The sequence below is a fragment of the Corythoichthys intestinalis genome, chromosome 15 (genome assembly GCF_030265065.1).
Source record: "Corythoichthys intestinalis isolate RoL2023-P3 chromosome 15, ASM3026506v1, whole genome shotgun sequence".
Classification (NCBI taxonomy): domain Eukaryota; kingdom Metazoa; phylum Chordata; class Actinopteri; order Syngnathiformes; family Syngnathidae; genus Corythoichthys; species Corythoichthys intestinalis.
This window is the reverse complement of record NC_080409.1, coordinates 44,133,734-44,157,745: the sequence shown is the minus strand read 5'-3', so window position 1 is coordinate 44,157,745 and position 24,012 is coordinate 44,133,734. Positions and strand designations below refer to the sequence as shown.

Sequence of the window (24,012 nt, the reverse complement as noted above, 5' to 3'; positions counted from 1 at the left end):
CACAGCACCGAGACCGTGCTTATCAAAGTCCTAAATGATATTCGTCGGAATACCGATGCAGGCAAATCATCTGTTCTGCTACTATTGGATCTCAGCGCCGCATTTGACACGGTTGATCACAACATACTACTCAGCAGATTGGAACAGTGGGTAGGGCTTACTGACACTATTCTTCAGTGGTTCACATCCTATTTACATGATAGGGATTTCTTTGTGTCAATCGGAAACTATCAGTCAGAACGAACCAAATTCACGTGTGGAGTCCCTCAAGGGTCAATTCTGGGACCACTCTTATTTAGCATCTATATGCTTCCGTTAGCTCAGATAATGGAACAGTATGACATCTCCTATCACGCCTATGCAGATGACACACAACTGTACATTTCTGTGTCCCCACATGATTATAGTCCCTTAGTCTCCCTGAGTAAATGCATTCATCAAATCAATGAATGGATATGTCAGAATTTTCTCCAGTTAAATGTGGAGAAGACAGAGGTGATCATTTTTGGGCCAAAAAAGGAAAGGTCAAAGATAAGCAGCCAACTTAGCACAATGTCACTTACAGCTACAAATCAAGTCAGAAACCTTGGCGTAATTATTGACTCAGACCTAAAATTTGATAGCCATCTAAAGTCCGTCACTAAATCCGCCTATTACCACCTAAAAAATATAACCAGAATTAAGGGGCTTCTGACTCAACAAGACATGGAAAAACTTATGCATGCATTCATTTTCAGCAGATTAGACTATTGTGATGGTATATTTACAGGTCATGATAAAAAATCAGTCAGGAAGCTGCAGCTAGTACAGAATGCTGCAGCCAGAGTCCTCACAAATACAAGGAAGCTGGACCACATTACACCGGTTTTGAAATCGCTACACTGGCTTCCAGTGAGTCAAAGGATCGACTATAAAATACTACTGCTCGTCTACAAAACACTTAATGGCCTTGGACCAAAATACATGCTTGACTTGTTAGATTCCTATGAGACATTTAGACCCCTAAGGTCGTCTGGAACCGGTCTTCTGCATGATCCAAGAACAAGAACCAAGCAGGGTGAGGCAGCATTTAGTTATTATGCTCCTCACCTTTGGAACAAGTTACCCGAACGTCTGAAGTATGCTCACACTGTTAGCTCTTTTAAATCAGGGCTAAAAACGCTTTTGTTTAGCACTGCATATCCATAACTGTCTATATATTTCAATGTACCTGCTTTCTATTCCTCTTGTGCTTATCTCCATTGCTGATTTCAATTATTATAAGTAGTAGTAGTTTTTGTTTTATTTTTATTTTTGTTTTATTTTTATTTATTTATTTTTATTCTGTGATTAAATGCGATCTTTTGTCTTGGTTTTTACGTTGTGTTGATTTAAATGTGATTTTTATGATCTTCATGTGATGTAAAGCACTTTGAATTGCCTTGTGTTGAATTGCGGGGGGGGGGGGGTAATTAGCCAGTCAAATGTGCGTTTTGCATATGCGAAGACAATCTAAATTACCGATATACCTGAAGTCGTTATATGTTGCAAATGTGGTTGCCTAAAAGTTGATAGGGACAATCTGAGCATTCTGAAAAGTTGGTAGTGTTAAGTCCCTACCATACCTATGCAAACCGACGCCCTTGTCTGGGGTAATAGAGACTAATAGCATCATGCTGAGTTCTTGGATCTGTGTTTTTATCTACAGGAGCTGGAGACAAAGGGCGTGGGGGGCATCACAACAGAAATTGTTGAGTTGCAGCAGTTTTACTATGCCGAAGACTACCACCAGCAGTACCTGAAGAAGCAACCCCGAGGTCATTGCCGTCCGAAAGGCACCGGCATTTGCTGCCCCATCGGCACAGGGAAAGAAGACTCGTAAGGAACGCTAAAGAGGAATCTTAAAGGTTATTCATCTCTCCTGGTTATTACAGAAGGTGTCTATTCTGTGCTGAATTAGACAAGTGTAGTATTTTGCTCTTGATTGGTATTACAATTCGAAAGTGTTCTCACTGTCATTTTTCAAGTAGGAAAAATAGTCACTGCAGTTGGGAGTTTATTGCTTGCAGTAACCGTTTCATTCCACAAGATGGCATTAAATGATTGTGTAAATGTCTATATCTTTTACAAACTAAACCACCAGTCACTACTTTAGTATATGAGTAGTTGCATTTCTTATTAATTTCTTATTATTACATAAGACTGTTTTATCAAAGCAATAATGTATTAATAACTGATTTTGTTGTACCAAGGAGTAGATGTTTGACGTAGCTTTAATAAGTGTTTCTTTGAAATACTAATAATTCAAGAATTGTTTACCGTTACCATTTACCTAAATCCAACTTTGGCAATGAGTCAAATGCCATATTGTTCTTTATGTTGATGAGGTAAATTCCATCTGGCTGTGAATTGCTCGTCACTTGTGCCGCCTCATTTCATTTCGTGCAAATTAGTCACAGCTCTCATATTGAACCACAGCATGTACGCAGATGTATGGACAACTACAAGATACCTTATGAAATGTGTCCTCTCCCAAATGAATGCATACATTGTTGTTGTAAATTCAAACAAATCAAGCCCACATCATATTAAAAAAAAACGTAAATCAAACAGATCGTATCTCCAAATAAGCCTTTTGGTCAACCGCAGTTTTGTTTCACCCTGCTCTCGTATTTCCCCCTCCCTCTTATTGAATGTGTGTGTGTGCGTGTCACATCCTGACACCTGTGTGTAGGTGTGGACCGGGGCACAGGTGCAGGTGCAACCTCTCGGGGCCTATTTTCGTATTGGGACAGATATTTTTGCATGTGTCTGCATGCAGCAATGTGTATGTGAGTGTGCGTACTGTACGTGCGCGTGTGCTGTGGCTTGCTTGATGGAACCGCACTGAGAGGTATGTGGTTGGGACAGCTAGTTGCTTCCCAGCACCTGGTTTTAATTTAATTTGGCACGCTGGCGTGTTTTTTTTTTTTGTGACCTCCTTAAGTAAAACGATTGTAGACCTCTGCCAAGGCTGAACAATAATGCCAAATAGTTTCAAGTGGCACACAGTTTATAAGCGGAAACAATGAAAATAATAAGTGCTGTTTTGTGGTGGCTGTAGCTGTTGAATTCCAGTCCTGCCTGTGGTTGGTAATATTGCATAATTAAACGTCAATAGTAAAGTGCAGAGGTTCTCGTCCGCATTGAATAGACTGGAGATTTACGAAAAGTGCTTCCCGGTCAAGCACTCACGTAGACTTAAGCTCACAAAAGTTGGATCGCAGTATGAAGAGCTCAAAACAGCAGTCGGCACAAACAGAGGCGTCGCGTCCCATTAGGCAAACCAGGCAATTGCCTAGGGCCCCCAGCCAGCAGGGGCCCCCAGTGGGCCAACAGATTTAGCACACGCAGCTTTACTGCACTGTCGCAGCGACAAGAGCGACAGTGCCAGTGAAAGCCTTGTGTCTGAGTTCCCTGAAGGGGCCCCTTCACTCGCTCACGTGACTCAGAGTGAGAGTGAGCGGCGATTTGGCTTTTTTTTTAATTGGCGTATATCCAAAATGAAGAGAAGTTATCCTTCTAGAAGCGACAAAAGAAAGGGGGGAAAAAAGCAGAAGAGGAGAAAAGGAAGCAAGACAGCGGTGAGTGTACTATGTTACTGTAGTTTTATGTGCTAATGTAGTAGAAGCCAGGCACTTTGAGTGTCTTAAAAGCGCTCTATGAGACCAAGGCGTTATTATACTTTTATTAAATATGCTATTGCTCCAAGTTCAACTGTCCCCCTTACTTGCACACGCTCGAAGGGCCCCATGTTGCTTGTTGCCTGGTGCCCCCGGGGACCCTTTCTACGCCTCTGGGCACAAAGTCTAGAAAGCACCAAAGTCAGAAAAAAGTCACAATCAGACTGATTCAGAGGCACTTAAAATTGTGGCAAATGTCTTGAAATTATCCATCCATCCATCATCTTCCGCTTGCTCCGGGGTCAGGTCGCGGGGGCAGCAGCTTTAACAGAAAAGCTGAGACTTCCCTCTCCCTAGCCACTTCAATCAGCTCCTCCGGTGGGATCCCCAGGTGTTCCCAGGCCAGCCGAGAGACATGGTCTCTCCAGCGTGTCCTGGGTCATCCCCGGGGGCTCCCGCCGGTGGGACATGCCCTGAACACCTCTCCGGGGAGGCATCCGAACCAGATGCCTGAGTCACCTCTGCTGGCTCCTCTCAACGCGGAGGAGTAGCGGCTCAATACCGAGTCCCTCCCGGATGACCGAGCTTCTCACCCGATCTCTAAGGGAGAGCCCAGACACCCTGCGGAGGAAACTAATTTATGCCACTTGTATCCAGGATCTTGTTCTTTCGGTCACGACCCACAGCTCGTGAAAATAAGTGAGGGTCGGAACGTAGATCGACTGGTAAATCGAAAGCTTTGCCTTTCGGCTCAGCTCCTTCTTCACTACTACGGTCTGGTGCAGCGTCCGCATTACTGCAGACGCTGCACTGATCCGCCTGTCGATCTCTCGCACCTTCCTACCCTCGCTCGTGAACAAGACCCCAAGATACTTAAACGCCTCCACTTGGGGCAGGATTTCATCTCCGACCCGGAGAGGGCACTCCACCCTTTTCAGACTGAGGACCATGGTCTCTGATTTGGAGGTGCCGATCTTCATCTCAACCGCTTCACACTGGGCTGCGAACCATTCCAGTGGGAGTTGGAGGTCACGGCTTGATGAAGCCAACAGCACCACATCATCTGCAAAAAGCAGAGATTCAATGCTGAGGTCACCAAACCGGACCTCCTCCATAAAAATTATGAACAGAATCGGTGACAAAGGGCAGCCTTGGCGGAGTCCAACCCTCCCTGGGAACGAATTCGACTTACTGCCGGGAATGCGAACCAAACTCAGACACCGGTCGTACAGGGACTGAACAGCCCTTACCAAGAGGCTCGGTACCCCGTACTCCCGGAGCACCCCCACAGGACTCCGCGAGGCACACGGTCGAATGCCTTCTCCAGATCCACAAAACACATTTAGACTATGTTTTCCGAAATTTCCAGATTCGCGGTGAATCAGTAACAGGCACACTTTTGCAAAATAGACAATGTGTATTGATTAGAAAATGCAGAATAAATGAGATTTTTTGATTGCAATCCCACAAGAGCAAGCAAACAAGAATCAACAAATGTCAACGATGACGCTAGATTTGAGTTTGTCAACCCCAGAATCCCCGCGTTACCCTTACAGCAAAACGAAATGTCCCTTAGCAATGAAAATCGCTTACCGTAACAAATGAGCAGGGAGCCAACACACTCCGGTAAGGCGGTGAAGGAACAAAGCCAGGCGATCCGTACGTGACCCGCTGGCGGACTTCACGGTAAGCGATTATCATTTTGACGCCACGGGGTGAGATCTTGCATGGAGCCCCAGATTGAGGGAGATTATCAGTGGTCTTGTATGTCTTCCATTTTCTAATAATTGCCCCCACAGTTGATTTCTTTAAACCAAGCGTTTTACAGATCGCGAAGTCGGAGCTCGGAGCGTGCAACTGTAGACTGTGGACGAGCGTAGACGGCGCGCGGCCGTTGGCCGAAACGTAGACCGCTGGCCCGCCTCCTCCTAAATCCCACGCTGCCGTTGGCCGAAATGTCGACCGCTGTCCGCCTCCTTTTTACGGCCACGGCCAATCGGCTCTCCTCGTCTACGACCATGGACGCCCGTGATTGGCCCCGCGAACGTAGACCGCGGTGGACCGCCTCCTCCTTACGACGCGCCTGTGATTGGACCAAAAGACGCAATCCGCGAAAAGAACCACGCACTCAATCGACAAGCTGAAAAGGTAAATATTGTGTATGAAATTCGGCAAAAATGATGCAAACCGAGTGTTGTTTTTCAATTATCGATTCGAGCTAACGCTAGCAAGGCTAGTTGGTGTGTAGATAAGCTGTGTTGTGAGCGTTGCGCCGCGCTAATAAGATTTAGCCATGTGCAGGCACGCACGTAACGTTAACATTCAATAACTCCGTGTGCTATACGTCTTGTATTACTTGTAACTAGTCACAAATTCAACCAATAACTCATTCATTTCACTTGTGTTCAAAGCATTTTTGTTGTGACGTGATCCTGCCTAGCATGATGCCCACACTGTAAATGCTCCCTATTTGGATTACAAAAAACCAAAACAAAACAAATACTGTACTACATAGACGTCATCATTTTGTAAGTGGACCAATTTAGCATTTTCCCCAATAACTTCGTTTTTATTTGGAATTTGGGAATTAGATGAACTCAAGACACCCCTCTCAACATTTTAACATCTCTGAACATCATATTTCTTTTTCTAATTGCCAGCCAGGAATGGAGGCATCCTCTTCACAACCAACAAAAAAGCAATTTTATTATTACCATCATCTAGAATTTTTCCTCCGTGTCATGTCCTGCTTTTGTGTTGACACTTGCCTTGGTGTTTCTCAGTGTACTTCAGATTCAGTCTTCCCAGCCTGGTGCAGGTCTACAATTTTGTCTCTGGTGTCTTTTGACAGCTCTTTGGTCTTGGCCATAGTGGAGTTTTGAGTGTGACTGACTGAAATTGTGGACAGGTGTCTTTTATACCGATAATTAGTTAAAGCAGGTGCCATTAATACAGGTAACGAGTGGAGCCTCGTTAGACCTCTTGAGAAGAAGTTCGACCTCTTTGACAGCCAGAAATCTTGCTTTTTTGTAGGTGACCAAATACTTATTTTCCACTCTAATTTGGAAATAAATTCTTTAAAAATCAAACAATGTGATTTTCTGGGGGGGGGTTTTCCACATTCTGTCTCTCATGGTTGAGGTTTTCCCATGTTGACAATTTCAGGCCTCTCTAATCTTTTCAAGTAGGAGAACTTGCACAATTGGTGGTTGACTAAATACTTATTTGCCCTACTGTACATTTTGATCTTTTGTCATTTCACAAAATATTTGCATTTGAATAGGGGTATTTAGACTTTTAATGGATACATGTGCGTGTGTGTACTAGATATTTAAGTAATACAACCGTTACAACTAGAAGAAAAGTAAAAATAAGGTTTAAGGGGAATACTAATAAATTAGATCTAATCTAAAACAGTAAAAATAAATTCTGTTAGTATGCAAAAGTTACTCCCCATTGTCATTGTGCAATTTCTTTCTGTCTGTTGCTTGCAACAAGAGATGTAAAAGCATCTATAAGCTGGAACCAGGCTTTGTATGTACTGTATGGATGTGATGTGGGTGTGGGTGTTTTGAGACTGAGCCTATTGTGTGCAGATGGGCCTTTAATGGGCCAACAGCTGGCCTCGAACGTCGTTGCGCTCCAGCCGGCTGCTTGTACCTCTCTCACTGACCTACTCCGTATAATCTAAAGAGCTGCAGGCCACGCTGAACACTGCACTCACTCTAGCTCTACTTTCTCCTTTTGTACTCAGCCACTTGGTTCAATTCTATAGGGAAAAAAATGAGTCATTGTGAAAGGTCGCGTAGGAAGAGCGAGCGTCAGGTGTACGTCACACAGCCCTAACACGCTTTATTTGCACACACGCACACAAGCGCATATATATGAGCGCGCATTCTCGCCCACCACCGCCACCTTGAATGCCGCGCCCTGTGTTCCGCTGAATGCTTCGCCCACGCAAAGAAGCAAGTGAGACACCTTGCAGAGATGTGCACCCACACATACACAACATGCACAGCGTCCTCCTTTTCGCTGCTAATTTTTCTTACAAGAAGAATACAAGAAATAATGCATGTTCACTAAGATGTAGATTATCAGTGAGGCTCAAAGTGTGACACATGAAAGCATCGCGGCTTAACTAAAGTTTAGTTGTATTTTACTTTTACTGCAAGTTTATTGCACAACTGAATGCAAGTTAGCTTTGTGTGCTTATTTTATAATAGTATAGTAGCCTACTAAGGTGGTTTTACATTGTGCAAGATACCATCATTTTCATAGAGCATGTACATATATACTGTATATAGTCATGGATGAAATTATTGGCACCCCTGGAATTTTTCCAGAAAATAGATCGTCTCCAGCTTTTATGACTCCTTGCACACTGTCAAGGCGCCCAGTGCCAGAGGCAGCAAAACTACCCCAAAACATCACTGGACCTCCACCATGTTTGACAACGGGGCCGTTTACATGGTGACTCTCCGGAATACGAAAAATATCAAATTTGCGTTTGCATTTACGTCTCCATTTGAACAATGTCGCGATTCCGCATGAAAACGATGTAGTATTCATGCCAGGCCCTAGAGGGCAGGGCAGATTTACTGGGCGACAGAGAATGATACACTTTGACCCCACCAAGCTCCCTCAGCCCGGTTAAAAAAACTATGCCCGCCCACTCGAAGCCATGTCATTTTTCTTTTGTTCAAAAAGGCACAAAAATTGAAACGTTCAACATATTTAATTTAAAAATATTATTAAAACAGTAAATTAAAGCTGACATTCCGCCATATTTGCTGTTTTTAATGTTTTGTAGCACCACTGCGCACGCCCAATGTGACGTGTACGAGTGCTGACGTTAACGACGCGGTCTCGCGCCGCAAGAGCCTTTGATATGCATGCCGAGGAAGCCCCCCTCAACTCCCCGCAATCGGATTCTTCCACTTTGGAGGCAGGATTCACAATTTTTCATCTTCGCCGACACGATATGCACGCGAGGCGAGTCCGCAACTCAGTCATTGCGTCTTTGTGTCGCAGAGTCGCCATGTAAACTGCCCCTACAGGAACTGTTTTTTCTTTTCTTTGTAGGCCTCATTCTTTTTTCTGGCACTGGGTGCTTGACCGTGTGCAAGGAGTCAGGGGACTATCAAAATGTTTTGGGTCGGAATGTAAGGTGTAGTGTCAGAAAACTGTGTCTGCGTCAGAAGTCATGCGTGTTCCAACAGGACAATGACCCAAAACATACCTCAAATAGCACAAAAAAATGGTTGGAGACCAGTGCCAGAAAAAAGACTGAGGCCTAAAAAGAACACAGTGCCTATAGTCAAACATGGTGGAGGTCCAATGATGTTTTGGGGTTGTTTTGCTACCTCTGGCACTGGGTGCCTTGACAGTGAGCAAGGGAGTCATGAAATATGGAGACTATCAAAATGTTGGGTAATGGAGGGTAAAGTGTCAGAAAACTGGGTCTGCGTCAGAGGTCATGGGTGTTCCAACAGGACAATGACCCAAAACTAGGGCTGTCAAAATTATCGCGTTAACGGGAGGTAATTAATTTTTTTAATTAATCACGTTAAAATATTTGACGCATTTAACGCACATGCCCCGCTTAAACAGATTAAAATGACAGCACAGTGTAATCTCCACTTGTTACTTGTGTTTTTTTGTGTTTTGTCGCCCTCTGCTGGCACTTGGGTGCGACCGATTTTATGGGTTTCAGCACCACATGAGCATTGTGTAATTATTGACATCAACAATGGCGAGCTACTAGTTTAGTTTTTGTTTGAAAAATTTACAAATTTTATTAAAACGAAAACATTAAGAGGGGTTTTAATATAAAATTTCTATAACTTGCACTAACATTTATCTTTTATGAACGACAAGTCTTTCTATCCATGGATCGCTTTAACAGAATGTTAATAATGTTAAGGCCATCGTGTTGATTTATTGTTATAATAAACAAATACAGTACTTATGTACAGTATTTTGAATGTATATATCCGTCTTGTGTCTTCTCTTTCCATTCCAACAATAATTTCCAGAAAAATATGGCATATTTAATAGATGGTTTGAATTGCGATTAATTAATTTTTAAGCTGTAATTAACTCAATTAAAAATTTTAATCGTTTGACAGCCCTACCCAAAACATACCTCCAATAGCACCAAGAAATGGTTGGAGACAAAGCGCTGGAGAATTTTGAGGTGGCCATCGACGAGTCCAGAGCTAAATCATATTGAACACTGTGGAGAGATCTCAAAATTGCTGTTGCAAGAAGGCACCCTTAAAATCAGAGGGACCTGGAACAGTTCGCAAAAGAAGAGTAGTCCAAAATTCCATCTGAGAGACTTATTGATGGTTATAGGAAGCGATTGCTTTGTTATTTCTTCCAAATGATGTGTAACCAGATATTGTGGTGAGGGTGGCAACAATGTTGTCCAGCCTATATTTTTTTGTTTTGTCTAAAACTGTCAATTTTGACTTTTTTCCTCAGGTGTTTTGTGTTTTTCCAATACGCATCCAAGAAATAAATACATTCATACTGAAAACATTTGTGATTGCATTAATTTCTGTGAGAAATGTCGTATTTTCTGTAAAAGTTCCAGCGGTGCCAATAATTTCGTCCATGACTGTCGGTAGTCCCCGGGTTATGAACGAGTTCCGTTCCTACGCTGGCGATGAAACCCGTCTGAATTAACCCTTTAAGCACCCCAACAAAATAACTATTCAAAAGGTCCAAAAGTATTGTATTTTGTTTAATGATGGAGGATACACTGCCCTCTGGTGGCAGCGTTGGGTCTGGCTGGACTGTTACCTTGCAGACTCGTCTAATGGTGGCCGAGAGGTGTCAGGCGAAATGCAAAGTCCAAACATTTTGCAAATAAAAAAAAGCACAAACCCCAATTGCTACAACATAAATGACTCGCAACACGAATGCAAGAGAAAAACGCAGGAATGCAAACTGCCACAATACGATCCCCAATTTCTAAAGCGCAATTGCAAATTGGCAAAAGCACAACCCCAATTGCCACAACACAAATGCAAATGGCTCGCATCATGACTGCAAAGTGCTTGCAAGACGAATGCAAGAAGCTACATCATGACTGCAAAAAAAACAGCTACGCTCTGGTTTGGCCCGCATCATGCTGTAAGTTGTTTTAGCTAATATATGTTTGTGTATGTATTTGTAATTGAGTTTAGAGCTACAGTTTTTGGAGTTATTTGTGAGCGATTTGCTATGAGAATTGTAAATACGTTAGCATTTATAGCATTTAAGCTAGCAGACATTTCTTTAGGAAAATTAGTCTGATTTAATCTACTAAATTTACATATTGATCAGACTAGATGGACGTTTGAACACTAATTGTTTTGTGTTATGTTTTATTGTTAAAATGCGTGTCGTTTTGAACATAAGTGTACATGTGTGTTACAGCTTTACAAATTGTCCGAAAAAAAAAATAACTTCAAAAAGCACAATTGCCTTTTTTGCTATATGTAAAGCTGAACAACTTCACCTTTAGTGAGGACAGAACACGTTATTTTAATAACGTCAAATAAAATATACATACTGTGAGGTACATTAGGGTACTGTTTATCAGATTAAAAAAAACACACACAAAAAAAATGGCCAGAGACAAAATAGCGGACGAGACTCTGGCGTCCTAAAGTCAAAATTGCGTAAGTCGAGTACGTCGTAACCCGGGGACTATACTGCTATCTACAAGTAGGCCCACAACCGAGCTTCCTCTGTTTCACAGTAGGAACAGTCAACATTTTTCTGACTACCATCCTAAACCATTAAATACATTTTTGTTGCGTATATAAATCAGTGAGTCATATAAAATGAGATTGGATTTGCCGTCCCATCCTTGGAGATTTGTGGCTTGTCAACATGCAGTTTGGTACATTCTAGTCTTGGAGTTCAGTCAGATTTACACACATGCTGTGCTCTGTTCCAATGGTCACAGAAATGAACACTGTTCTAACTGTGAAACATGCAATATGGAGGAGGCTCCAGGTGAAACCAATGTGTGTAATGGTATTTTAGTGAGGGTGTAACGGTACATGTATTTGTATTGAACCGTTTCGGTACGGGGTGCTCGGTTCGGAATGAAGGCGTACCGAACAAGTTTCTGACGTAATGTAACCCTTACTTTTCGAGGCTATGAGTCGATCGGGTTAGTTTCTTTGTGTAGATTATATTTACTCCTGCTTTACTATAATGAGGACCAACACGGTAGGACAGTATATAACCCAGAAACGTCAACGGCGCGACAACGTGGCCGCCGCGAGAATGCATTGAAAAGCGGGCGTTAAAGTCAATCAGCCAATGCACACCAGTCGCAGTGCGGCCGCGTGTAAGAAGCGGCTCAACGCGACGCACGCGAAAAGAACTGCAGAGTTTATTATTTGACGCGAGACGCGGCCCTCCTGCGTCAATACTACAAGCTAGGATCGGGCAGACCGGAAGTCACTGGTATAAAAATACCGTGGATCCGGTTGATTTTCAAGCTAATATGCAATCGTAACCCACTTTTTGAGTCCATCAGATCTCTTGAGTGGTAGATCGGGGCACAGTTGACTTGTCTTTGTTGATTTACTGCTCTTTCCTGCTATAATAATAACCAACACGGCCCCGTGTTCAATACAAAACCCTCCTACCACAACAAAACAAGTAGGAACTAATATTCACATAGGAACTAAAGTTATACAACATAAAATATACAATATAAATGAATACTACATCACATTTTTAAAATACAAACACATAATAAAATAAATAATAGCCCATTTCAATAAATTGAAATGAGCTAAAACACCTGTAATTAAAAAATAAGAATAATACACAGGTAATGCTTACACAATTAAATTTATTAATTTCTTTGTGGGTCTTTAACTCGAGAAAATCCACCAATAAAGCTTTTGAAAACCGTTCATAAGAGAAAAAAAAATGATTCAATGAGGCATTTCATTTGTAAAATACATGTTAAAATCTTTGTCATTGGGATTGCTTTTCTCTTTAGCACAGCACTTCTTTTTTCTTCTTTCTTTCAGAAAGAAAGCTGACCAATACACGGGGTCTGAAAGGCAAATTGTTATTGGATTAATATCTTTAAATACCCGCTACTTTTTGAGCAGAATTCTAGCTTTGTATAGGCTAAAGTTCCTATTGTTGAAAGCACAAAAGTGTGTAATAAACAACTAGCACATTTATATTTTGCATTTTGTTTTCTTACTGTACCGAAAATGAACCGAACCGTGACCTCAAAACCGAGGTACGTACCGAACCGAGATTTTTGTGTACCGTTGCACCCCTATATTTTAGTGTTGTTTTCCACTGAAAAATTAGGAAAAAGCCTTGATGGAGGTCAGCATTCTCCGTGGTGCCCTTCTTCTTGTAGCATGCGGGGTTTTTCGCAGCTGCCAGATGTGTTTTGCATCCTCTCCCTCCGCCCCCCTCTGGTTCCTGCATGGGCGCAGGGCCTCTCTATCGGAGCGCCGGGGCTCCAGGAACCGGAGCACAGCAACGTCTCTGTGTTGCCCAGAGAAGCGCCGCCTTGTCTGGGTTGTTGCATCTGCGTCCCTAGGGGGCTAGCTGGGGGAAGAGAGCGAACCCCAGGGTGTGCCTGCTGTACGTTGGCCTTGCATGACCTGCGTCTCTACCTCATCTTGGACTGACCCTTGCCGTTCATTTACCATTACAGTGCAACCTCAGAACAGACAGAAGACAATGGGTTCCCTCTCGGTTTATCCTGGACCCCGCCTTAATCAGAGACTTCCATAGGGACCAGCCTGGACCGTCTGTTAGCTGGTTCTGGGGGGGGGGGGGGTTCTGTCACATCATGGGGGAGTTGTGTCGTGTTGTTTCCTGTTTTATTTTGAAGGCTTCACCCTCCTTGTGTCTGTACACTTGCCCTTCTTTTCACCTAATCATCTATTGTTTCCACCTGTTCCCCATTACCTCGTGTGTATATGGCGGAAAGCGCACACAAGACTGAAAAAGCAGTTTCTGCTCTTGCACTCCTCTTGAAAAGAAACTGCTGCATTTTAAGCCAAAACAACTGTTTTGTTTGATAGAACAATATGTCTATATGCTTCCATTGTAGATCATCGCGCATTAAGCCCCTGAACTATTTTTAATTTGTCCGTTTTACCCTGGAAATCCCTGTTTACAGACGTCGTGTGACCGCTTTTGTTTCAACCAAGCCATAAAACGAAGGTAATTAATTATATTTATTATTCAAAATGTCTGTCATTTTTAGCTTAGAATCATTAATTGCTGTCTAATATTTTAAGAAAAAAAAAAAGACTTTAAAAAAGTATTCACTCGCATATTTTAAACTTTTAAACAAATTACGTCACAATGAAAAAAATGGTGTCTGTAAAAAAGTCACGGATATCTACCTCATAACTATCGCTTAATTGTATTTTTTTGTTACTGTCGCATTTTCTCCGATATGTTAGATGATAAATAATCGATCCAAACAAAGAAAAATTGGGGGGGAAAAAAACGTTTAAAAGGGTAAATATATGAAAAGAAAATCTCGACCACTCCTTGATGTCTGCGATTTCTGCTTCGCGACCCTTGTTATATTACCCTATTTCACCCATAAAATCCCCCAAAAATCCAGCTGTGGCCATTCACAGCTGTGTCTTGACATTCGGTGATACATGCTACATGGAGTTTTTGGATCGAAACAAGGTAAGTATGCGATAATATCTCGTTAAAGTCACGGCATCTGTAATTCTGCTCTTGCGTGCGCTCACCTCCAGATAGGGTTTTGCTGTTTAAAAATGTTTTTTTAGATGCCCTCCTGTTCAAAATTTTTCTTCCCCCAGAAAATTGAGATTTTACGCTTTCCAATGATGTATCACACATGCATATGGGACAATTTTTGAGTTTGGCCAAATTGGGGTCTCAGAGCGGAACTTTAAGTCACCTGAGTGTTTTCCGCCATATATTGCCTTAGTTTCCCTTGTACAGTACTGTGCAGAAGTGTCTTCTCAGATCAGTCACGTTAGCCTCTCGCCATTGCTATGATAGGTATCCTGTATCTTATCCTCCATTTGGGGTGCTTTGTGTTTGAACCTTTTGATCCTAGTTATCTTGACATTTTCCTCCATTTGGAGTAGTTTGTTTTTGCCTTTCCTTCCTTTTGGAGTGCTTAGTGTTTGAACTTTTTTATCCTAATTGTCCTGACTCTTTCCTCCGTTGGACCGCTTTATGTTTTTACTTTCATTACTGTGCCAGTGCAACAACCTTAGTTTTCATTAATGAACTAATTGATTGCCTGTACTCCGCAACTGAGTCTGTCTCATCACCACAGCCTGACAGTTTGTTTATTTATTTATTTGTTTGTTTATTTATTTATTTATTTTATGCCCTCAAGTTCAAAATTTTTCCTATTTTGCTTGCAATGAAAAAACACAAAAGAGAATTGGAGAAAAAACTCATTATGTTACACAAAACTCCAAAAATGGGCCGGACAAAAGTATTGGCAACCTTTGAAAAACTGTGATGCCTCTCTAATTTGAGTAATTAATAGCACTTTTTACTTACCTGTGGCACATACAGTAACAGGTGGTAGCAATAACTAAATCACACTTGCAGCCAGTTAAAATGGATTCAAGTTGACTCAACCTCTGTCCTGTGTACTTGTGTGTACCACATTGAGCATGGAGAAAAGAAAGAAGACCAAAGAATTGTCTGAGGACTTGAGAAGCAAAATTGTGAGGAAACATGGACTATGTCAAGGCTACCATCTCCAAATACCTGAATGTTCTTGAGTCTACCGTGCAGAGTGTCATCAATAAGTGTAAAGCCCATGGCACTGTGGCTAACCTCCCTAGATGTGGACGGAAAAGAAAAATTGACGAGAGATTTCAACGAAAAATTGTGCGGATGGTGGATGAAGAACCTCGACTAACATCCAAACAAGTTCAAGCTGTCCTGCGGTCCGAGGGTACAACAGTGTCAACCTGTACTCTCGGTCGGCATCTAAATGAAAAGGGACTCTATGGTAGGATACCCTGGAAGACCCCACTTCTGACCCAGAGACATAAATAAGCCAGGCTGGAGTTTGCCAGAACTTACCTGAGAAAGCCCAAAAACGTTTTGGAGGAAGTAGAGCTTTTTGGGAGAGGCATCAACATAGAGTTTACAGGAACAAAACGAGGCCTTCAAAGAAAAGAACATGGGCCCAACAGTCATACATGGCGGAGGTTCCCTGATATTTTGGGGTTGCTTTGCTGTCTCTGGCACTGGACTGCTTGACCGTGTGCATGGCATTATGAAGTCTGAAGACTACCAAAAAATTTTGCAGCATAATGTAGGGCCCGGTGTGAGAAAGCTGGGTCTCCCTCAAAGGTCATGGGTCTTTCAGCAGGACAATGACCCAAAACACACTTCAAAAAGCACTAGAAAATGGTTTGAGAGAAAGCACTGGAGACTTCTAAAGTAGCCAGCAATGAGTCCAGACCTGAATCCCATAGAACAACTGTGGTGAGATCTGAAAATGGCAGTTTGGAGAAGGCACCCTTCAACTCTCATAGACATAGACCTGGAGCAGTTGGCCAAAGAAGAATGGTCTAAAATTCTATCAGAGCATTGTAAGAAACTCGCTGATGGATACCGGAAGCGGTTGTTCGCAATTATTTTGTCTAAATGTTGTGCTACCAAGTATTAGGCTGAGGGTCCCAATACGTTTGTCCGGCCCATTTTTGGAGTTTTGTGAGTTGTTTTTTTAAAATTCTCTATTGTGTTTTTTCATTGCGACCAAAATAAAAGATATTACTACCGAAGCATTTGTAATTGCAATCATTTTCTGGGAGAAATTGAGCATTATCTGACAGAATTGCAGGGGTGCCAATACTTTTGGCCAGCACTGTATATGTATATCTGCCGCTGCTGTTTTCTTCCGGTACGTACGTGACATCAGCGCGTAGTGCTGCATTAAAAGTAGTCCAGGCAAAATGTGATACTTGGAGCTGGCAAAATTAAACAATTCTTCGAGGCGAATACATTTCCTCGATCAATTTTTAAACTCGAGTTATTCGAGTAATCGTTTCAGCTCTCGTTCAAATAAACATTCAACAACATCCAAACATTCAATAGAATAAAATGGAAATAATAAATACAGAACTCACTGGAAGTATTGTAGTATCTGCAGACCCGGCGGCATGGGCGGGCATTCGGGGGCTGTGCCCGCCCTAGCTCGATTAGTCTGTATTGTGTAATTTTTATTTTTGTTTGTTTAATCTTCCACAAAAACACACACACACACACGGAGACGACAAACCCTCTATTCATCCGCTCTTGATATGTCGTCACTCAATTCAACCAATATGAGCAGCGAATGAAGGCAATTTCTAGCCAATTTACATACCTGTCAAGTTTCGGCATAATTTGTACAAGTGAGCACTGATTTTTAAATGTGTACGGCGTACGTTCAAAATCTGTACGTTTTTCGTGCATTACGGGTTTTTTCTCTGTTCGAATTTTGTCACCATTTCGGCAACGAGACAATGTGCGGTACTATGTGTTACTACGTTAGTTGAATGACGCGAGAAAAGTCAGAGACACTGAGAGCAAAATATTTGTTGTGAGACTGTTGCAAATGCGATGCTATGTGTGGCTCCAATATTTCCTGACTGTAGCCGACAGCCTACAATCTACACCTAGATACAATATCTCATGCATATAGAACTACATGCGAAATGACAGACTCGGTGTCGCTAGTAAACAGCCGCCATTTTAGAGCAGTACACTTCTCAGAAAGGCTCTGTTGTATTCAACCTTCCTCGCGAACCTAAGTAACTTTTTATCTAAAATACTCCTAAATCGGCAAAATCTTGACTTGAATCTATCTTTAAATGATGAAACAGTTTTAAAACTTTCACGTCGATATGAAATAATAAATAAATGAACTTCCAAACATGGCAAAGGTTAAGCCTAGTATGTTTTTTTTTTTTTGAAAAAATGAAGAAAAATAACATAAAAGGTAACACCAGTTACTTTGCCAAGTCACTAAATACTCTTACATTCAGGTAACTGAGTTTAGGGCTGCAGCTATCAATTATTTTAGTAGTCGATTAATCGATGAACTAGTTAGTTCAAATAATCGAGTAATCGGATAAGGAACATAAAAAATTAAGATACCTGGGATGAGCCTCAAACGGTATAAAAAAATAAATAAATGAGGATTATGTACAACAAAAGAACAATTGGCTAACTTACATAGCAATTTATAGCATTTAAGCTAGCTGACGTTTGACGTTTTTTTTTTTTTCACAAAGCTCTTAACAAATGGTTCAGACTCATATTCGCACAAAAAACGGCTAAATATACCTATAAATTAAATTGTGAATGCATTAAAAACATTAGCCCAAACAAAAATGTAGCTTACGTTGGTCTTATCAGGGAGCAGGTTGATTCAGCCATGTGAAATGAGGCAGACCAGAGGGCAATGTATCCACCCTAATCAATAAGACTAAATTTAAACACTTTCAAAATAAACCAGTACAACGCCACTTTAATTAAACGAATACTCGAAGCAACAAAATTTAATTTGAATATTTTTTTCCTTTCGAATACTCGAGTTAATCGATTAATCGTTGCAGCACTGAGTTACTAACTCAATTACTTTTTGGGAGAAGTAATTTGTAACTAATTAATTACTTTTTAAAGGTAAGATTAACAACACTGGTCATAAAGATGAAGTCTGCAGAATGAAAAGTGATGAAAGCGGAGATTTTATTCTGCCAATTTGTTGCCGAACACAATTTGCCTGCAACTATTGCTGATCACTTCTCAGAATTAGCAAAAGAAATGTTCCCTGACTCAAAGATTGCATCGGTGAGTTAATCTTATCAATTGACCTTTTTAATTTATAATTGGACACACTAACGAACTACCTTCAAGTCAAACTGAATTGCGAGCTGAAGTGCCATGAAGTGCAGCCATCAAGACATGATAGAAATTGCCAAAAGTGCTACATACAATTATAACAAAAGTCACTTTTAATTTTAGTAATCATGGTGTAGCTGTAGATATTGATTTTTCTGGGATTGCACCAGGTTATATGTTACAATATTACCAATAACATTACCAATAAATTCATATTATTTTAAAAATTGAGATTTATTTTTGTTTCATATTGCACGCTATATACAACGTTGTAAGATTAGTCACCGATTTGTAAGGGCGTACGTCACTATTTGTAAGATTGCCAACAGCCTGGGGTTGACAGGTATGCAATCACAGATAAGGCGGGCGGGCTGAGTAGCCGGCCATTGGGTACTGTGATCAGATAGGGATTGCTTCGGTTACAGAAATGGCGATTGAGCGGCTCCTCCGTTGCTAATTCAAATTGGAATGGACATCTGTGTTTTTTGTGCTCTTTAGCTGCTGTAGTTACCTCTTCAAGCATGACTGTTGATTTCACTGCTCATCTTGACATCAATGCTCATGTTTATCAGTGCATACAGTGAAGCAAATAAGTATTTAGTCAACCACTACTTGTGCAAGTTCTCCTACTTGAAAATATTAGAGAGGCCTGTAATTGTCAACATGGGTAAACCTCAACCATGAGAGACAGAATGTGGGGGGGGGACTGAAAATCACATTGAATGATTGATTTTTAAAGAATTTATTTGCAAATCATAGTGGAAAATAAGTATTTGGTCAATACCAAAAGTTCATCTCAATACTTTATGTACCCTTTGTTGGCAATAACAGAGGCCAAACGTTTTCTGTAATTCTTCACAAGATTTTCACACAATGTTGCTGGTAAGCTTCTGCTTTTTCCGTCTCCCTTGTCAATTTTGGCCCATTCCTCCATGCAGATCTCCTCTAGAGCAATGATGTTTTGGGGCTGTTGTTGGGCAACACGGACTTTCAACTCCCTCCACAGATTTTCTGTGGGGTCGAGATCTGGAGACTGGCTAGGCCACTGCAGGACCTTGAAATGCTTCCTACGAAGCCACTCCTTTGTTTCCCTGGATGTGTGTTTGGGATCATTGTCATGCTGAAAGACCCAGCCAAGTCTCATCTTCAATGCCCTTGCTGATGGAAGGAGATTTTCACTCAAAATCTCTCGATACATGGCCCCATTCATTCTTTCCTTTACACAGATCAGTCGTCCCTTTGCAGAGACACAGCCCCAAAGCATGATGTTTCCACCCCCATGCTTCATAGTGGGTATGGTGTTCTTCAGATGCAATTCAGTATTCTTTCTCCTCCAAACACGAGAACCTGTGTTTCTACCAAAAAGGTCTATTGTGGTTTCATCTGACCATAACACATTATCCCAGTCCTCTTCTGGATCATCCAAATGCTCTCTAGCGAACCGCAGACGGGCCTGGACGTGTACTTTCTTTAGCAGGGGGACACGTCTGGCAGTGCAGAATTTGAGTCCCTGGCGGCGCATTGTGTTCCTGATAGTAGCCTTTGTTACTGTGGTCCCAGCTCTCTGTAGGTCATTCACTAGGTCCCCCCGTGTGGTTCTGGGATTTTTGCTCACGGTTCTTGTTATCATTTTGACGCCACGGGGTGAAATCTTGCATGGAGCCCCAGATCGAGGGAGATTATCAGTGGTCTTATATGTCTTCCATTTTCTAATAATTGCTCCCACAGTTGATTTCTTTACACCAAATGTTTTACCTATTGCAGATTCAGTCTTCCCAGCCTGGTGCAGGTGTACAATTTTGTCTCTGGTGTCCTTCGACAGCTCTTTGGTCTTGGCCATAGTGGAGTTTGGCGTGTGACTGACTGAGGTTGTGGACAGGTGTCATTTATACTGATATTGAGTTAAAGCAGGCGCAATTAATACAGGTAACGAGTGGCGCCTTGTTAGACCTTGTTAGAAGAAGTTAGACCCAGCCAGAAATCTTGTTTGTTTGTGGGTGACCAAATACTTATTTTCCACTCTAATTTGGAAATAAGTTATTTAAAACTCAAACAATGTGATTTTCTGTTTTTTTCCCACATTCTGTCTCTCATGGTTGAGGTTTACCCATGTTGACAATTACAGGCCTCTCTTATCTTTTCAAGTTGGAGAACTTGCACAATTTGTGGTTGACTAAATATTTATTTGCCCCACTGTATGTTATGTTTCCGCTGAAGCACTTTGGTAGCACCATTGTTTTTCCTTTGTCTCATAGATTTTACGATGAACTACCACTTGTGACTTCAGTGACAGAAAATATTTCAGTGCCCTGATGTAGTAATGTACGGGTAATAACGCCACTGTTCAGGCTAAATTTATATTGAAGAAGTGCCCCCACCCCCAAAAAATATAATGCCCCCCCCCCCCGTAATTTCTTTCTGCAGCCGTCTGAGTGTCCATGTGTTATATGTTCGCTTTCAACGGACTGTACCTGGTCAGCGCGCGAGGTCAATGCATTGTTGAGTATGGCTCTCCCACAGTACATACTAGTACAATTGAACAAGACAGCTGCGATACAGCAGAGCTGGGGTGGATGCATTTAAACCTGACTCATTGTGTTTAGCTTTTTCAACTAAAATTGTAATGCCATAAATTCCTTCTTGCGTTCATTCACGGGTTAAGGATGTTGGTGGAGGAGGGCAGCACGTGTCCATGGGTCCCAGTTGGCTCGCTCACTGGGCCGCCGGCTTATTGGCTCACTTCCTGCACTGTGCACCTGGTAGCCAGTGTGCGTCCGCCTGTGCTAGCAGACACGCGTGTGCACAGGAAATGCAGAAATAAGTGCAGTTAGTCTTTGTCACAATTGCCACTTAACAGCAGTGGGGCTCGGGACATGAAGGATAATTGCTTTAGTGGTAATTTGGAGAGTAGGTCTTTATTGGATCCAGCAGGTGGCGTTTGGGATGAATAGAAAATTTGCAATTTGGTCAGCCATTGAACATGACGAATGTCAACTGGCCAGCCCTCCTAGTTCATTTTGATTGGGTGTCTATGGCAGCCAATATGCAAATTCCTCCTGATAAAATATATTTAACTTTAAAAACACATTGCAAATCTACTGCTTTTCTGTACGTTTTCCGCTGTTTGCAGAAGTACTATCTGGTCAAAACTGTCATGGAAAATTTAAGGGGGTTGTGAAGTTATACTTGTGTTTAATTTTTCTGCATTCATTAAAACTAACTACTGTACCTACTTTTTGAAATATGTTTGCTGTTAATATAAGTACATTGCATGTGAGAATTTTTTTTATATTAAAGTGCATATCATGTTGGGTAATTTTTCTCGAGTAATATAGTACAAGGTGACTTCTAATCTTATTTTCCGTGACATTTACCCTAATTTTCGGACTATAAGCCGCTACTTTTTTCCCTCATTTTGAATCCTGCGGCTTATAGTCCAGTGCGGCTTATTTGATGATTTATTTGGGTTAATAGGTAAAACTTTATTTGACAGCGGCATCATAAGACTGTCATAAGAACGTCATAATTATGACATGACACTATCATGGGCATTACTGAATGATTATGACAGATGTCAAGATGTGTCATGTGGCATATTATGTCACTAACTCCATTTATGTCCAGCTCAGATCTTTTACATCCATTCAAAAGTGAGATAATTTGCTGGATGACACTAACCGACATCTATTATAAGCATTCAATAATGCTTATGACAGTGTCATGTAATAATTATGACAGTATTATGGCACCACTATCCAAGAAAATGTTACCAAATACAATAGCTAGCAATTAATGAAACAACTGGAACAGTAACTGAAGAAATAATTAGCACAGAACTTGAATTTTGATTGTTATTTACATCTGTAATGCCGCAATGCATGCTAGGACGAATGTTGGATGACAACAGTGTTGACAGCAGGTGGCAGCAGAGGTTGACTGTCTCCCCCAAGGGAGCAGTGAAGGCCAAATGAAGATTTTTGAAACAATAAGGCTTTGCAGGGAATTGGTTCAAAGCTTCATGGTGGTTCATTTGGTTTCATGACAGTCTTATAATGCCTTTGTCAAATGAAGTGTTACCAGTTAATATCTTTTGGTGTAAATATCCCGTAATACAATGAGGACAACTGCGGCTTATAGTCCAGTGCGTCTTATCTTTGAACAAATGCCGTTTTCATGTCAAATTTGGTGGCTGGCGGCTTATAGTCAGGTGCGCCTTATAGTGCAGAAATTACGGTACTCAAGTATCGTTTTCAGTTCCTTGACACATAACTATTTCACACTTAAGTATATTCTTTGAACATTTTTTACAGTCAAATGTACAGTGTAGTTCTTCTTTTCATCTCTTTTTTATCTGCACTGTCCATCTGCATCTGCTCGCATGCGAGCCACGCCTCGCCACGGTTGCCAGCTCTCCCTTGCAACACAGCAAGTGTTGTTGCGCAACGTTTGGGTTTCCCAGGTGTCACTCTCATGACACACACGCACAGAAAGAGGACGCACGTACTGTAGATTTCATGTTTTCACAAGCTCGCACTGCAGCCACAATTTTTTTTAAACTCCTGCAGATCTGAACCTGATACTGACTACAAACGAAAGATGAATTTGAGAATGATGATGGTGGCTGCACCAACAGCAAACTAAGCCAGATGATTCTGTCCAAACAGCTGCTACTTAACACCCACACTCTTCCTGCTGCATGGTGCGTGTTGTCTGTGTGTAGACTGAAAGCATACTACAAATTCAAACTGGCTTATGGTGACGCATTTGGGTTTCTTTCTGAATTAATCATTGGTTGTCTTAAAGTAGGAGTTTCCGCTAAAGGTATTCAATTTTGGAAATATACCAACATTTTTTTTTTTTTTTTTTTTTGGTCACAACAAAAATAAGTCCTACAAGTCTTCGGCAAATACTCTGAAACTAGTTCAGTGATCGTCTAAAAAAGGATAAAGGCCATAAATGAACAGTATTTTCACAGCAAGAACTTGTCCAGGAGCTCAGAATGTAACCCAGGACACTATCTGATAAAGTGAAGGCCTCCCTTGCCACAGTTGAAGTCACTGATCATAACTTGACGTCGACTCCAGCGCACAGTCACTTGATATCGGGGATATAGTCACTCAGTTTAAACTTTTAATCTGTCTATTATGTTCTTTTTCTAACAAAATATTGAATTTCAATTTGTATAACCATAGGCGGATCTACTATTCAGGCGAAGTAGGCGATCGCCTTAGGCCCCCAACCAGTAGGGGGCCCCCAACGAGCAAGGGCTTGGGCCACCGGAGCCAGCAGCACCCCCAACTATTCGTCATGTATAATTATGTCAGCATACCAAACAAACAAATAGCAAAACAAAAAAGAAAGCCATTTGAATGCTGCATTTATATGATCTCTACCTGACTATCAGCCGCTTAGCTCCGCTTAGCATCGCTTAGCTCAGCTTAGCTGTTCTCTAGCTTCACTTAGCTCTCCCCTG

At 41.6% G+C, this 24,012-nt stretch overlaps 2 protein-coding genes across 5 annotated transcripts in view; both read left to right on the top strand.

The window, feature by feature from the left end:
* The window catches only part of msrab (methionine sulfoxide reductase Ab), a 161,560-nt gene extending 157,406 nt beyond the window's left edge, over positions 1–4,154 (top strand). For all 4 annotated transcript variants that reach the window (XM_057858578.1, XM_057858581.1, XM_057858580.1 and 1 more), the window contains one exon: positions 1,688–4,154. In XM_057858578.1, the coding sequence (XP_057714561.1) occupies positions 1,688–1,861 (174 nt within the window). In that variant the 3' untranslated portion in view covers positions 1,862–4,154. The remainder of the gene's footprint in view (positions 1–1,687) is intronic.
* A 1,422-nt stretch (positions 4,155–5,576) lies between these two features.
* The window catches only part of il11b (interleukin 11b), a gene marked incomplete at its 5' end in the record, with an annotated part of 35,504 nt that continues 17,068 nt past the window's right edge, over positions 5,577–24,012 (top strand). The window contains one exon of the mRNA XM_057858755.1: positions 5,577–5,789. Within this exon, the coding sequence (XP_057714738.1) occupies positions 5,577–5,789 (213 nt within the window). The remainder of the gene's footprint in view (positions 5,790–24,012) is intronic.